Genomic DNA, 14,823 nt, shown 5'->3' with positions numbered 1-14,823 from the left:
TTTCAGATAGAGCAGAGAAATGTGACCTCAGTATAAAACATGTTCATTATGATAACCACAGCACACTGTGACGGATCCTTACCCATTTTACAGTTCACTCATTTAGTAATCAATTAGTTACTTAACAATTTGATATACATTCCTGTAATAACCATGAGGATGAATTAATTGAGGGTTTGCTTCACTGCAGCCTCTGCATTAGTTCAAGTTTTAAACAGCTTATTAGTGCAATGCAAGCTAATAGTTCCAATAAGATGGAAAAATAATGACAAACACTGGATTGCCTCTTTAAGGGAAAAAAAAAAAGAACAAGAGAAAGAAAAAAAGGGGGAGAAAAAAAAGCCCATTAGGTTACTGAGGAGATGCAAACACATTCTGTGAAATGGGAATTTTATTCCGAGTATGTCTCAATCCATCACTAACCAGTGCCATTTTAACGAAATGTGCAATGCTCTTATGGCATCTAGTTAGAAAGCAACTGTAGTGGGCCTCAAGGGTAAATTTAATTGGGGAGGAAACAACTGAGACCTGTGGTGACCAGATTTTGTGCGCAAAGCCCTCTATGGCATAATCTAAACAATTACAGAAAACCAGTCAGGCAATCATGAACCTTGGGATTCCTGGCCAGGAAAGTACATCCAGCAATCAATAAAATAACCCACCGTCTCCGTCAATTAAATGAGTATTGACACTGGTCGTTTTCCATTTGACCACACTGAAGTCATGCTTTTTCCATTATGCTGTTTTTTTTTTTTTTTGTACCCAAATGGCTACAGCTGAATTATCATTCATTTCAATATCAGTATGGACCATATTTCATTCTTTACGCCCTAGCTCTCATTGTGGAAACCTGTGCTTTCAGGTGAAATTAATTGCTATAGCCAAGCTGCTAGCACTCTTTTCAGGACAAAATTCCCCTGTTTTCTCTCTCTCTCTCTCTCTCTCTCTTTCTCTCTCTCTCTCTGTGTCAGCTTCACCTGCCCAGACGGAACGACCTGAAGCCCACGGGCTATATTTGGGCCTGCGGATGATTAAAAGTGCCTCCTCTAACCTTAGCCTAAGACAGGCCAATTCATCCAGCAGATGCCCCACCATTGCCACACCAAGGGGCCTGAATAATTTATGCACAATATCGAACATGAAAGAGAGCCTCCGCTCCCCCTTGCGATTCTTCCTCTCCCTTTGCGGCACGTCTCGGCCTGGGCGCTGCCTGCTAAGCGTTGACCGTGCCATGGCTCCAGGGAGCCGTGTGAAACCCATCCTCTTCATTCTCATGCCCCCCCCCCCCATACAATTAAACAAGGACTACATGAAGAGGAATGGGCGATGAGAGAAGGGACTCCAGAGAGGTGACTCTTTTCAAGTTGGTCAACTGAGGGACGGTTTTAAAAAGGCGACCGTGAACAGACTTTATGTAATGTGATCCAGAAACAAAAGAGGAAGAAGAAAATATATTTCACGCACGAGCATGCATATTCCGTTACGGCCTTTGCGACTGCAAAGCCAGACCGGTCAGTGCTTGGGGTGCGTCCGGACACACACACACACACGTTCACTCACCTCCCAGGTTCCTTCATAGGACTGTTTTTTCAGTCTAATTGCCCAGTTCTCAGGAATGGCGTCAGAGCAGTGGTCCATACTCAGGATGACTGGGCGTGTGAGCACCACACCAGGAGGGCCACAGCTCACAACAGGGCTCAGCAGGGTCTGACAGCCAGTGAGGGGCAGCCTGCAGGGCGCACGCGCGCGCGCACACACACACACACACACACACACACAGTGAATATGCAGCATGGGCCACAGGATGGATGACCAGTGTCAGCCACAGAACAGTGCCTTTTATAAGACATGCATCCACTAATAGCCTGCACATTAGTCTTCCTCTCCTCCACTTATAAACCATATCCTGGCACTGCAGTGGAGCTGGCTGAGATGAACACAGCATGAAAGAATACCTTTAAAGTCATAAACTGTCAGACAGACACCTGGTGAAACCGGGTAAGAGGCAAAATAAAGCACGCTAACCTTTTTTCCCCTAAAGGATGCGATGAATCATTTGCTTACAGTGCATCCGTCAAAATATGCGTGTCTTTAATTTCTGAAACTGGCATTAGTCAAGAGCCCAAAAGCACTTGTTCTAGTGTGCAGGGAATAAGTTCAGTTACGGCCAGTGGTAAAGTGTCAGTTTCATCCCCTTTTCAAAAAGGACGTCTTTACGTCGCAACACAGACTTGTCAGTTTGTGAGTTAAGGAGACCTACCTTAAATCTTCTTTCCTCTGAACAGTTAGATAAATCTCATATATCTTCCCTCTGGGAATGGCCTCTGGTGGAATGAGCAGGCTGATTCCTAATGCAAATACGAACAAAAGAAGGGGGGGGGGGGGAAGGTGTGCTCATTTGTTCTGTGCGAATGCTGCTTTTGTCATTCCACAAAGGAGCCTTGCATGCTGACAGAACCATATGCAGTTCACAAAAAAAAACAAATCCAATGTCAAGGTCAAAGACGTCCCCCCACCAGGTGGACTGCTACATGCCCTCTTGAGCAAAGACAAAGGAACTTAGAAAAATGCAAATACCTACAAAATCAGCCACTAAATACACCCACCGATGCTACATTTCTCCTGAAATCCATTCGGTTCATTAAAACAGTGAATAAATGTACCACTAATGCGCGAGTACTTTTCTTTTATACTTGTTTAATCTACAATGTCCAAAGTATGATTTTTTTTTTTTTTTTTTGCTGGAAGCTACTCCCTTTCGAAGGATCTGTGCTACTGAAACAGATCTGTTCCCTTAATTTCTACCGGCTCCTTAACAGTTTCTTTTGAGTGGGGATCACTCCTAATATGACAAACTGATGAACTCTCATGCGGATATTGAGTGAACTAATTGGTCTGAATATACTCTAAGGGTGTCCTTGGAGTGGATAGTGTTGCAGTCATTGCAAATGTGCATATCATTTTACCCTGCTGACAACTACCAGCTACCGCATCACTTGGCAGCACAGTTGCTGTGCTATTCTCCACCTTAAAAAGGAGCAGAAGAGTACAAGCAATGACTCCTAATTAAAGCAATTTCAATATAACTGAGAAAATGGCTCACTTTGAGAAAGGGCACCATTGTCATGCCATATCAACGACAGAGGAAATGTTTAACTTGTTTTTGGTGGTTTGGTAGTTGGTAACAGTCTCTGATCCACTGCAGTCTCCATTTCCATAAAACTGTGCGGATTAAGGAGTAATTGCATCACTTCACCTCATCCTGCACTGTGTTACTGTAATGATGTTCCAATTTAACCAAGAGCTTCTGGGTATTTTTCCAACCTCAGTAAGCAACACCACACAAAATTGCAATGAGGATAATGAATCTACTGGAACTGGTCCCAAACTCACCCGTGTTGGGGAGGGTCAGTCGTCCTCCTAAGAAGTTGAAGGTGCCGTAGGAAGCGTTTCCATTGTCTCTCGGCATGGTTTTGAAGAAGGTTTGGGTGGACAGCCTGTTCATGAAATCGGTGGGATCGCTGGGTAGTTTGCCATTGTGCAGCGTGTGGGAGCCGTTGGGCAAGGGTTCCAGCAGAGGACCGTTAGACATGGAGAACTTCCCAGTAGTGTCGTGCCGCGAGCGTAGAGTGCCTTGGTAACTCGTGGTGGTGGTGGTGAGGTCAGGTTGAATGGTCAGTAAATGGGAATTCTCTGTTAAAGCAGAAATGAACAACGCTGACAATCTCTAGAGATCAAATGCATAGAGAATGTGTGTTAAAAAAAAACCATTGGAGAATAAATTTTGATACATGTATGCACTGCGCACACTTGTACTCGCACAAATGCACATACACAGTGACTTGAACATCAATATTCGCAACTACACCCACAGACAGACACACACTAAACGATTATTTTCATTAAGTACTCGTGTGTACACACATACACATGCATGCACAAGTGCCCACCTACCTACACTGGTTTCAAAGTCAAGACCTTTCACTGACTGACATACTTTATCTAAGACTGATATGCATAATCCCGACCTTCATCGAGGCAACATGTCCTCACTTCCAAGGTATTTTTTCTTCCTATGTTTTTCTATCCTTGAGAGGACGTGTGAGTCTTGCAAGTACAGCAATACAAGCAAATGCACAGACAGACAAACACTAAAACACACACACACACACACACACTTACTTTCATACCCACTATGCCGAAAAAGATCCCCTCTTGTAGAAATCAATTCCTCTACTCCTTAGTAACCGCAATCAATTTCATGCAGCATTATGGGCGCTTAGTAGTCACAGTGTAAAATGCATTTATTCTGCTGTTCAATACTGACTAAAAACCCCTCATCTACAGGTAACTGCCAATATAAAGGAAACACCAACATGAAGTGTCTAAGGCGTTGGGCAACTGAAGGAATCAGAACAGCTCTGCTTGACTTTGGTCTTATTTCTACATGTGCAGAACTCTACCAAAGGGATGCTGTTTCATATGGTTTACATCATTTTCATGCTCATGAAGCTATTTAGTGACCACTTGTGCCCTGCAAACAAGGAGTTATTCACCCTGAAAAAAGCCAGCTCCCATAAGGTTAGAAATGTGTCATCACAGGAGAAACATGATTACTCAGAATAGCTTTGTATGTATTGGTATTATCTTGGCCGGTTAGGAATTGTATCAAACCAAGCAGGAAAATGCACCTCACACCATAACGCTAAAACTTTTCACCACAGGAAATAAGCACTTCGGTTTGTAGGTTTCTTTTCGCCCGTGCTACACACGTCTTCATTCACTTGTTGATAACAAGGTGAAGGCTGATTCATCTGACCATACGACATTTTCTACTGCTCAGTAGACGACTGACCTACACAGTAGCCTGTGTTCTTTTCATTATGAAGTTTTTGATGGACTGCCGATGTTACCCTGACTGATATTTTTGCTCATGTGCTCGACTGGTATATTGTAGTTCATTAATCAAAAGATGCTAGTCTGTTTTGTCTTGCATCTAGAGCCAATGTGAGCAACTATTTTCCTCAGACTTTGAAGCCAACATCAACATAGCTGCTGTTCCTCGTGAAACATCAGTAAATTGAGCAGTCTGTCACAGATGCTCCAGCCAAATGTGTCCCAACAATCATTCCACACTGTGTCGCTGGGATCTGTTCCTCCATCCACGACAGCCAAAATAATGGGCAACTGGGCCTGTCTGGTATTTTTGTCCATGACTTTGTGTGCGATGGGATATTAATTGCTTAATTAACTCAGAAAACATTAGAGTTCAACATTATTCCTGCACCTCAAGAGTTCCATTAATTTGGCTATTAACTCTGTGAGCTTTCATTTCTCCTTTATTTAAAAAAAAAAAACAAAAAAAAAAAACAAGGGTCTTATTGGATCAGATTTCAGAACCATACTGAGCACACAGAACCTTATCACAGAACCTTATCATAGCAACGGCGGATGAATACAAGATTATCCAACTGCCCTTTTACCTATCCCATCACACTTACCCCTTTGAAATTGCATGCCGAATCAGAAATCATCAATCTAAAGAGGTGAAACGCTTTACCCAACATTTATGATGAAATCTCTCATTCACAGAGAACATCCAACACACAGTAGCACTAGTCCTGCACGTACAGATACACAAATGGCGGACGACGGAAAAGGAAAACGAGTGTGACGGAAGAACAGAGAACAATAGCCTACTGCTGCGGGCTGGCCTGTGCGGTGCCCACACACCTGGCTTGGTGGGCTTAATGCCCATGGGCTGGAAGCCAGTGGTGAGGATAGAGGAATCGGCCACGTCGGCGTCCAAGCCTTCCTTCTTCCTCCGGTACACCAGGACCACCACGATGAGCAGCAGGGTCAGACACAGAGCCACGGCCACTATCCCCACATACAGAGCCACGTCTTCAGCCCCAGACGCAGCTAGAGGGAGGAGACGGGGAGAGAGAGAGAGAGAGAGAGAGAGAGAGAATATGGACATAAAAAAGAGTAAGATATGTTAATGGTTTAATTTTTTAATTAATGGTTTAACTCTTTAATTTAGCTAGCAATATATTTGAACTCATCTTACGTTTCACACTTTCGTTTTTAAGATCTTGGTGTAACCATACTGTGACTTTTTTTTTTTTTTTTTTTTTTTTTTTTGAGGAAGCACTCTTTAAACTTAATTATATCTGAGCTGTAGCCTCTGAGTTGTTTGTGCTTGTTGAAGACGAGGCAACTGCACAGTTTGCCTGGCAGGTCGCTGCATCAGCAGTCTTTTTGCCATAGAATTTAAATATGCAACACTGGAAAGCCATATACGGCCCAAAGCATGGGAGAGAGCTTTGCTGGGGAGACAAAAAGCAGATTTACTTATGAAACCACACCACTTTGTGTCGACTCTCAGCCCACAGCATGATGGCTGGGTACCCAGAAACAATCACATCCAAAAATGTTAATCAATTGTGTCAGTGGGAAACAGGATTTGCCTCGGCTGTCTCTGGGGCTCTCTGATTTCGTGTGGTGGGGTATTTACCACAGGGAGTGCATCAGTGGCTCACCATTGTGAGGCAAGACTACAGAGGCGTACTCAGCCCCATTCAGCGTGCCATAGAGGGACAGCTCCCGGAGCTTAGTGCACTAACAGTGCCAAAACCTAGCGAGAGGGAGGGAAACTGAGTGGTGTGTCAATGTTGTATCTCTGATGGCCGATCGGCTCACACAATCCTCCTCTCCTCGGCATTTCACTCCCTCAAGCATGTATGTGCACAAACAAATCAACACACACACATGCACACACACACGCACACACACACATGCACACACACACGCACACACACACATGCATGCATGAGCACAAGCACACGCACATGCACACACACACACATGCATGCACGAGCACAAGCACATGCACACACACACACACACACGCATGCACAAGCACAAGCACACGCACATGCACACACACACACACACACACACACACACACACACATACACACACACACACACACACACACACACACACACACACACACGTGGTAGAGAATGATGTATAGAGCCAAAGGATATGCAATAGCTCATAAGATCTTTTCTGGGAAAGAGACAAACTAAAATTTCCTAAACAAATTTTGAAAACTTTTCGCACAGCTATTTAAATATGAAAATATGTCATACATTTATTGATCAAGAGTCAGAAAAAAAAGTTGCTGATGTTAACTAAAGGTTGTATATTGCTCTAACATTTATCATGTTAATATCATAATAAAAAAAAAAAGGTTCAGAAGAGCAATAAACACGGTAAAAAAAATCATTCATACGATTACATGTGGATACACTTTGACATCTTACTTAAATAATGGAAAATCAGCACTTAAACACATTTTATATCATTCATATCCCGTACCCATGTGTTTAATATAAGAACTCTTGCCTTGTGATTCCTCATTAAATAGTCTCTGTATCAATGTGTGCGAGCTATGGAGAACTGACTGTACTTGTTCACTGCTTCACACACATTGCTCCTGACATGCTTTCGTTTGGCTGAGCTAAGATGATAGGAGGTTGTCAAACAAAATGATTAAATTAGAACTATGCAAGAGCTCAAAATCACACTGACAATTAAAGAGAACTGCCAATTAAAGTTATAACTGGCTTCGTCACTGTAATTAAACTGTATACTAATTGCTAATCACACATTTAATCACCAAAAGTTGAAATAAACAGTCTCACCAAAATTACACTGGGGCTATGTTATTCTGCCTATCCAGATACCACTAGTCCAAAACCACCAGTGTGCTCAGCTGAACTGAGGCAGGTCACAGGCTTGAAGCAGTACTAATGACTAAAACCCAATTCCTCTGGTGACCACAGTGTCACTCCATGCTATTCCTGAATCTTTCTAATTTACGATTCTGTCAATATAATATGATACTGTGGACTTGGGTTGGGGGGGGTGGGGGGATGGGGGGGGGGGGGGACTAGCTCAATGCAATACCGGCACATCAAAGAGATTTCATGACACTTTGTCAATTCCAAATGACTGAATGGATGCAAACATGCACTTGTGTGTCACCATATTGACATTGTACTAAGTGCATGTTTTGTAAGTGACATCCTTATGGCATGAGGAAACGCACAGCATTTTAAAATGCTTGCTTGCTTGCTCACTCTCTCTCTCTCTTTTTGTGTCTTTGTATATATATATGTGTGTGTGTGTGTGTGTCTCTTAGCTGTGTGGTATCTGCTCAAGCTGCTGAGAGGGGATAAGCCTGAATGAGATGCGTGAACATCACAGGACAGCAGCCTGTGGCCAAGTCCCAGACTAGGCCCATTCCATTTGAGATGTAGCAGTCTGATTGTGTGTGCATGTCTGTGTGTGTTTGTGTGTGTATGTGTATGTGTATGTGTGTGTGTGATGTGTGTGTAACAGGAGTGTGCAGTTGTGCGAGGGTGAAGTCTCATAGAAGACGGGGGTAGGGGGATAACAATAAAGGTCTTTAGAAATGTCCGATTATTTTCTATAATGTACAAGACACTGTGGTATACAGTTCAACGCTCTAACTGAATTCACTGAATTCCCGCCCCATAACCTTAAGTAGTATAGGATGTGCTCTTCTGTCCCTACACTTCTGTATGTTGTTAATGAAGGCTCATATCTTATGTGGATGGGGGCAGAGGAGAGCTACCTGGATGACCTTCTAACAGTAAATTCAATAATCCCGCCCACGCAGGCCTGGTGGACTGACAGCCACCTTTGTATGGGCCTTACCTCTACTACTCCCTCACTCTCCTTTGTTCTGGTTGGATTCTCCTTGAGCTTATCAGAGCATCACTAACTCAAGTTTTTATCAGACCTAGCAGGTGCCACACTGCAACGATCCACAATGCTAACTACAGCCCCACTCTCAGGCTCTCTGCCCTGGCTATTGATTTTTATGCAGCCAGGCCAATAATTGAAAGGACGTCCATCACACTTTAATTGACATATTTAATCAGGTTGTATAATTGGATAGATTCTACCTTGTTCTCCCCTTTCCTAGCTCTCCTTCCCAACATCTTTTCTCCTAGCGTATATCTTTTCCACTTGACGCATAAAGGAGAACATTTGTGCAGCTGGCGGTTTGAAATTCTCTTATGTGTTTTTTCCTTTGCTGTAATCAACACATACCTGAGATTTACATGTGTCTCTTACGTGTAAGACCGGTGGGAAATCTCAAAAACACTGAGTTGAAAAAGTGAAACAAACCCAAGTGGTTGACTCACTCTTTATCACTCATTGTAGTGTCTCAGTCTTGCCTCAGGTGTGTGCGGCTTGCCAGTGGGCAAATGGATAATCGATGACTCCCCCATGTTTTGTGTGAAAAGTATACCTCATGTCCCGTCAATCTTCCGGCTCAAAGACTGAGGTCTGGATAGCAAGTACGATTTCTTCAAGATTTAGGAAGTCAACGTCTATTCCTTTTGAAAGTTTCTACTATGAACTCCACCCACCTGCCCTCTTCCTTTAAGAGGCTGAAAAATACGATCTTTTGCTCTGCATCTCTGGGCATTCATCATGGCAGCATGGAGATTTTTCATCTCAGGGCCAGTTGAAGTCATTCTTACAAAGATGAATAACACCAGAAAATCCTAAGGTCATGGAAATATGGCTGCTAAAATTCTCAAAGTGAATGCGACCATTACTGTCTACGCAATATCATCTTTTCATCTTTTAGGTATGCCCCCCACCCCACCCCCCCTGAAATATGGCCCGGAAAAATGCACATTGCCATCCTCCCTAACAGAGAATATGACAAACAAAGAATTTTTAGTTGCTGCAAAAAATACCAAATTAGACCATTACAAAATATGAAAACAGACAAAGAGGAGGCTTGCACTCAGAGGTTACAACATTATTTCAAACAAGCAATTATGGCTAAACTGCAGGAAACACCAAGCTTTTAAATATCTTCATTAACTTCATTGCACAAATGAAGGTACTCATCAGTAGAGGTTGCCTTCATTTGCCATGCCTCCACGCAGCTTATTCTTCCCAATCATCAATTTTTCTTTTTCTTTTTTTTTTTTTTTTTTTTTTACCCTCCATCACCTGGTCGTGATTTCTGTGTTTGGCTGGAAGCCAAACTATTAATTATCTTTGCACACTGCAGAGAGATTCCAAAGCATAGCGCTGCAGTAACACCGATGCTAACACACGGTTTCATGGAAATTCTTTGCATTACATGCTTTAGCGAAACCAGTCCTGAATAAATAGGATACAGTACTTAATGTATGTACCAGGTACGTACCTAATGTATACATTCATACCATAAATAATACAGATTAGAATAGATCTACTTGTTCAAATCAGGTCATCTTGAATTCTTGAAGATAAAATGGTATCTTTGCTTTAGTAGAAGTCTCTTTGAACAGCTAATTATCCTGCTCATAAGAGGGAAAAAAAAACAGTTTGTGGGTTGCTGACTGGCCAAACCAGACAGGAATTCTGCTTATTATAATACATCACTGAACCATTCTGTACAGGGCTGCATCTGCTGGGAACAGATTGTGACAAGAATTCTTCAGTGGCCAGCATTCTACTCTGCCCCTGCTTTGTCTCTTCAGTGCACTTGCATATACTGTATGTGAGCCATGAAGCATGAGAGGGCATGTCTATACCAGTGAGACAGAGAGATGTAGAGAAAGACAGAGAGTGAGAAAAAGAAGAATGTAGAGAGACAGAGGGGTGGGGGGAGAGAGACGGAGGGGGGGGGAGAACGAAAGAAAGAAAGAAAGAAAGAAAGAAAGAAAGAAGGAAGAAAAAGGACCCTAGGGAGTGGAAAAGTATATGACATTTGATGACAGGCCAGGTGGACAGTGAAAGCCACAGGATCACACATTGCAGGGCTGAGATCTCACCACTATAAAGACCTTCCCTGTGTGACCCTTCCGCAGCACCAGGACAGACCAACTAAAGCACTGCATGAAGGGGGGTGGGGGGGTTGGGGGGGGGGATTAGCATTCCTTTGCCATCATGACACACTGGAATGCTTCTCCGAATGGAAAGCCAAGTCCCAGTGCTTTGATCCAGGAGGATGCGTATGTACTCCTTTGATGTCCATCTGCTTGGCTGGACACCCCATGGAGCCAATTTTCCCGTGGCTGCCATCATACCAGCCTAGCTGCTTTTAATTCACACAATATGGGCCAATTAATGACACACTGACTGTAGGACCAGAACTCGTGGATGTTTTGCAAGGCGAGTGAAATGAAAACACTGCTTAATTGCTATCCCCTATGTTCGAAAGATTTCGGAGCACCATTTGGTGCATTTTATTTACCCTGACAGTGTCTGATTAGCCTACAAATGGGAAACCATTAGCGAACAGGTCAAAACTATATTACAATTAAACACTCAGAGACTCACAGTTCAGGTCTGCCTCTGCAAACTGACTTAGCATCTGTGGGAAAGGGAGCCCTTCTGATTTGAGACATGCTGACTTATAAAAACTATAAACTCAGAAACATATTAATTCAAACACGGCTCACTCCCACCTAGTCAGTGTCTCTGACAGGGTACCAGAGACTGAGATTAAACAGACTACCAGATAAACTATTTTACCAAAAAAAAAAAAAAGTCACTCTTAAGGCTCTGGAAAATGAGCACAGCAACGGCTTATGAATTATTCACGCGGAGCAAACACTGTGTCATCCATTTCTCAACAAAAATGGTTTGTTAATGATAGGGGATTGGTTTATTGGGTTATAATCATATGAAAAGTAGGGCAAAATTCATGCCAAGGTCTGTATCTGATAAATAATGCACTAATGTTTTTTAATGATGACCTGCAATCGCAATATCGAGAACTATTCTCACTGCGGAGAGAGAGAGCTGGTGGTAAATCTATGGTTTTTAAACCGTAGTCTAAACCAGTTTCTCTCAGCACACAGTGCATTTGCAATGTCCTTGGGGCTACAAAGAGTTATTAATGTTTGTGAAATTAGTCATCCAAGTTAAAATAATCTTTATTACAATCATATACTAATGCGCAAATTCGTTTTACTGTTCATTTCACGCTGAGCTGGGTTTTCCAATAGCAATTGTAATGCACTTCGTTAGTTTGTATAACAATTAGTACTGGTGTTTAGAATCCCTGAGTTAGTGGTAATACAGATTAATAAAGATAAATAAAGCAACCTAATTGCTAAAGCTTTTTTTTATAACTAAAGTAAATGGAGTAAATAGAGTCGTCTCTTTTAATGGTAGGATGGTGGTATTGCTTTTGCAGGGTGACGCTCACTCTGTGGGCACTGCTCACTGGTGCAGTTGAGAGATTGCAGGTCTATGCCCTGGCAGTCTTTGCCACCGGTGCCAGGTGTGGGCTGGGTACACTCACGACTCCTCCACATGGAACAGTCCGCTCCACAGGCTGACCATTTACTCCACTCGCTCCAGCCTCCGTCCACTGGTGACAAACACACAGAGAGCAGAGTGATAGACATTCATACATATACACACACACACACACACACACACAGAGCCAATGGGGTCACAGAGTCACATCTGCAGTCATTAGGTAATAGCGCCATTAAGGGAGTGTTATGCTTATGGGAGGACCGGAATTTCTAATAACACTGTCGCTTGTGTTTCTATAAATCTAGAGCCATAAGACATGTAGACAAGCACATGTGCATGCATGAACACACACACACACACACAAAGAGAGAGAGAGAGAGAGAGAGAGGGAGAGAGAGAGAGAGAGAGAGGGGGAGAGAGGGAGGGAGAGAGAGAGAGAGAGAGAGAGAGAGAGAGAGAGAAAGAGAGAGAGCGCACATATATAAATAAATACATTAAACACTCCTTCACTGATGCGAAGAGGCACATCTCCTCCTCTTTTAGCTTCTTGAATATAATGCATGTAATTTAACATGAGTGCTTTCATATGCATCAGTGTAGGTACAGTCCCTGTCTGTCTGCATATCTGTCTGCCTGCTGCAATGGGTACAGACGATACATGCAGCCCTCTGAGCCACCCTTCTCCCCTCACAACACACATTCACATCTACAGCACTCTTCCCTTCCACATGCTCTTGGCTCGTGACTATAGCATTAGAGTGGGCATTTGCGGCTGTGACCCAAGGTCACCGTAAAAATGGCTGGCGCACCAATCGCGTTGCGGACGGACCCTGGCGATATAGCGTATTGCGATACGGACGTGAGATATTGTTATGAGGATAAACAAAATGAAGCAGATTGAGAACGGGAGGCCTGTTGATAGTTAAGGACATAGCGAGTGTGTAATGACGCACAAATTTCCTATTTCTTCCACAGCCAAGGAAGCAATTTTTGGAGGGCGCATAATTCAGCAGCTCCACTGGAAACCATACTGGGAGTGATATTCGGACTGACATGATGCCAGGCTCTGGAAGGTTACTACGGGGCTAATGTGAACATGGCCCCTAATGAGATCTCTGGGGGGCTCTGAGTTTCTCCCAAAGAGAGGATGGAACAGGAGGTGAATTATAGAGCCGGGTTACCAAGCAGCAGACGACTCTCAGCAACAGGCTCTAGCCACCGTGCTTTACTTCTCATTAACCTCCACACACCCTGCCTTATTTACAATGGCGCTGACCCTGACCCTGGAGACACCATTGCTCAAGTCTTCGGAGGTCACATCTCAGCTTAATAATGTATTAGCATGAGGGGGAGGGAGAAAAAAAAAAAAAAGCAACCCATTAAAAATGGTTTTGAATGATGAAATGATTTAATCACCGCTTTCCCAGCACAGGTTGAAATGGGCACAGTGTGTTTATTAACCAATGCATTCGTTTACCAATCGAGTCTGCATGTGTGTGTGTGTGTGTGTGTGTCTGTGTTGGAGGTGCTGACACAGCTCTTGGTCTCGATTCAAACTGTTACATTTGGCAGAGGGAGCAGAACCAATCGGATAATTGTCCTTGCTTGGCATTGCCTGGACCTATCTGTGGGTAGAGAGCCTCATTATGCAGGGCCGAGGCTGACTGAACCGGGAATTAGTGCTTAATGAATACATTATAATATGAATCATGTACCCTCTCAGATTATCGGCGTGTGTTTGAAAAAGCAGGTGATGAGATCACTGTGTGACTGGTTATGCAAAGAGATTCTCTTTTCTTCTCAGACAAAAGAAAGATAAAGACCACAGAAAGGATGTCTCTCTTGGTGAGATTTAAGTGTCAACGGCCCACAGACTAATCTGCAGGAATGCGGACGAGTGTCCGGAAAAAAAAAAAAAAAACAACAAAGGAGAGGAGACTAGGCAGTGTTTGACAGGCATTTCTTATTTCCTAAGCCCGCTAATGAAACAAAACATAAAAAAAAAGTATTTTTTCCCCCCTTCACAGTATTAATTCATCTTATTTTCAATCATCCAACACAACAGGTTACGAGGGCCACGCCAGCGAGAGCTCACTGTAATGTAATAACTCGGCAGCAGGTCCGTTTTGACATCTTGTCAAGGGCAGAACTAAAGGGCATCCAGCTGCTCTTTACCAGGCTGTAGGAGGGCCCATTTGACTCGCAACTGCTCCAATCATAGTGACCGACAGTGGACACCTCCAGCTGCTGTGTCCTTGAGAGGAGAGAGACTCGGAGGCACGCAATTACTTTTCAGATCAGCAGGTACGCACCAAGTCAACATGCCTGTCTGTAATCTCAGCCCGCCTGCAACCCCTCAACATCCGATAAATCTGAAACAACAAGATTACAGGTGCTTCACTGACTCTGATCCAGCGACAGCATGCCAATGCAGAGCCACTGGCCCAGGGCAGGGCTGTTGTTTTGAAGCTCAGGTTGGTGGGTTTACTGTCTGAGACTGGTGG

At 43.4% G+C, this 14,823-nt stretch overlaps 1 protein-coding gene across 1 annotated transcript in view; it reads right to left on the bottom strand.

The window, feature by feature from the left end:
* Positions 1–14,823, bottom strand: part of unc5a (unc-5 netrin receptor A) — a 114,120-nt gene that overhangs the window by 10,729 nt on the left and 88,568 nt on the right. Inside the window, exons 9-13 of the mRNA XM_030765530.1 lie at positions 12,264–12,428; positions 5,701–5,922; positions 3,394–3,693; positions 2,261–2,348; positions 1,561–1,729 (exon numbers count right to left, since the gene is read on the bottom strand). Of these exons, the coding sequence (XP_030621390.1) occupies positions 1,561–1,729; positions 2,261–2,348; positions 3,394–3,693; positions 5,701–5,922; positions 12,264–12,428 (944 nt within the window). The remainder of the gene's footprint in view (positions 1–1,560; positions 1,730–2,260; positions 2,349–3,393; positions 3,694–5,700; positions 5,923–12,263; positions 12,429–14,823) is intronic.

This window comes from Chanos chanos, chromosome 2, assembly GCF_902362185.1.
Source record: "Chanos chanos chromosome 2, fChaCha1.1, whole genome shotgun sequence".
Lineage (NCBI taxonomy): Eukaryota > Metazoa > Chordata > Actinopteri > Gonorynchiformes > Chanidae > Chanos > Chanos chanos.
This window is presented reverse-complemented; position numbering and strand designations above follow the sequence as displayed.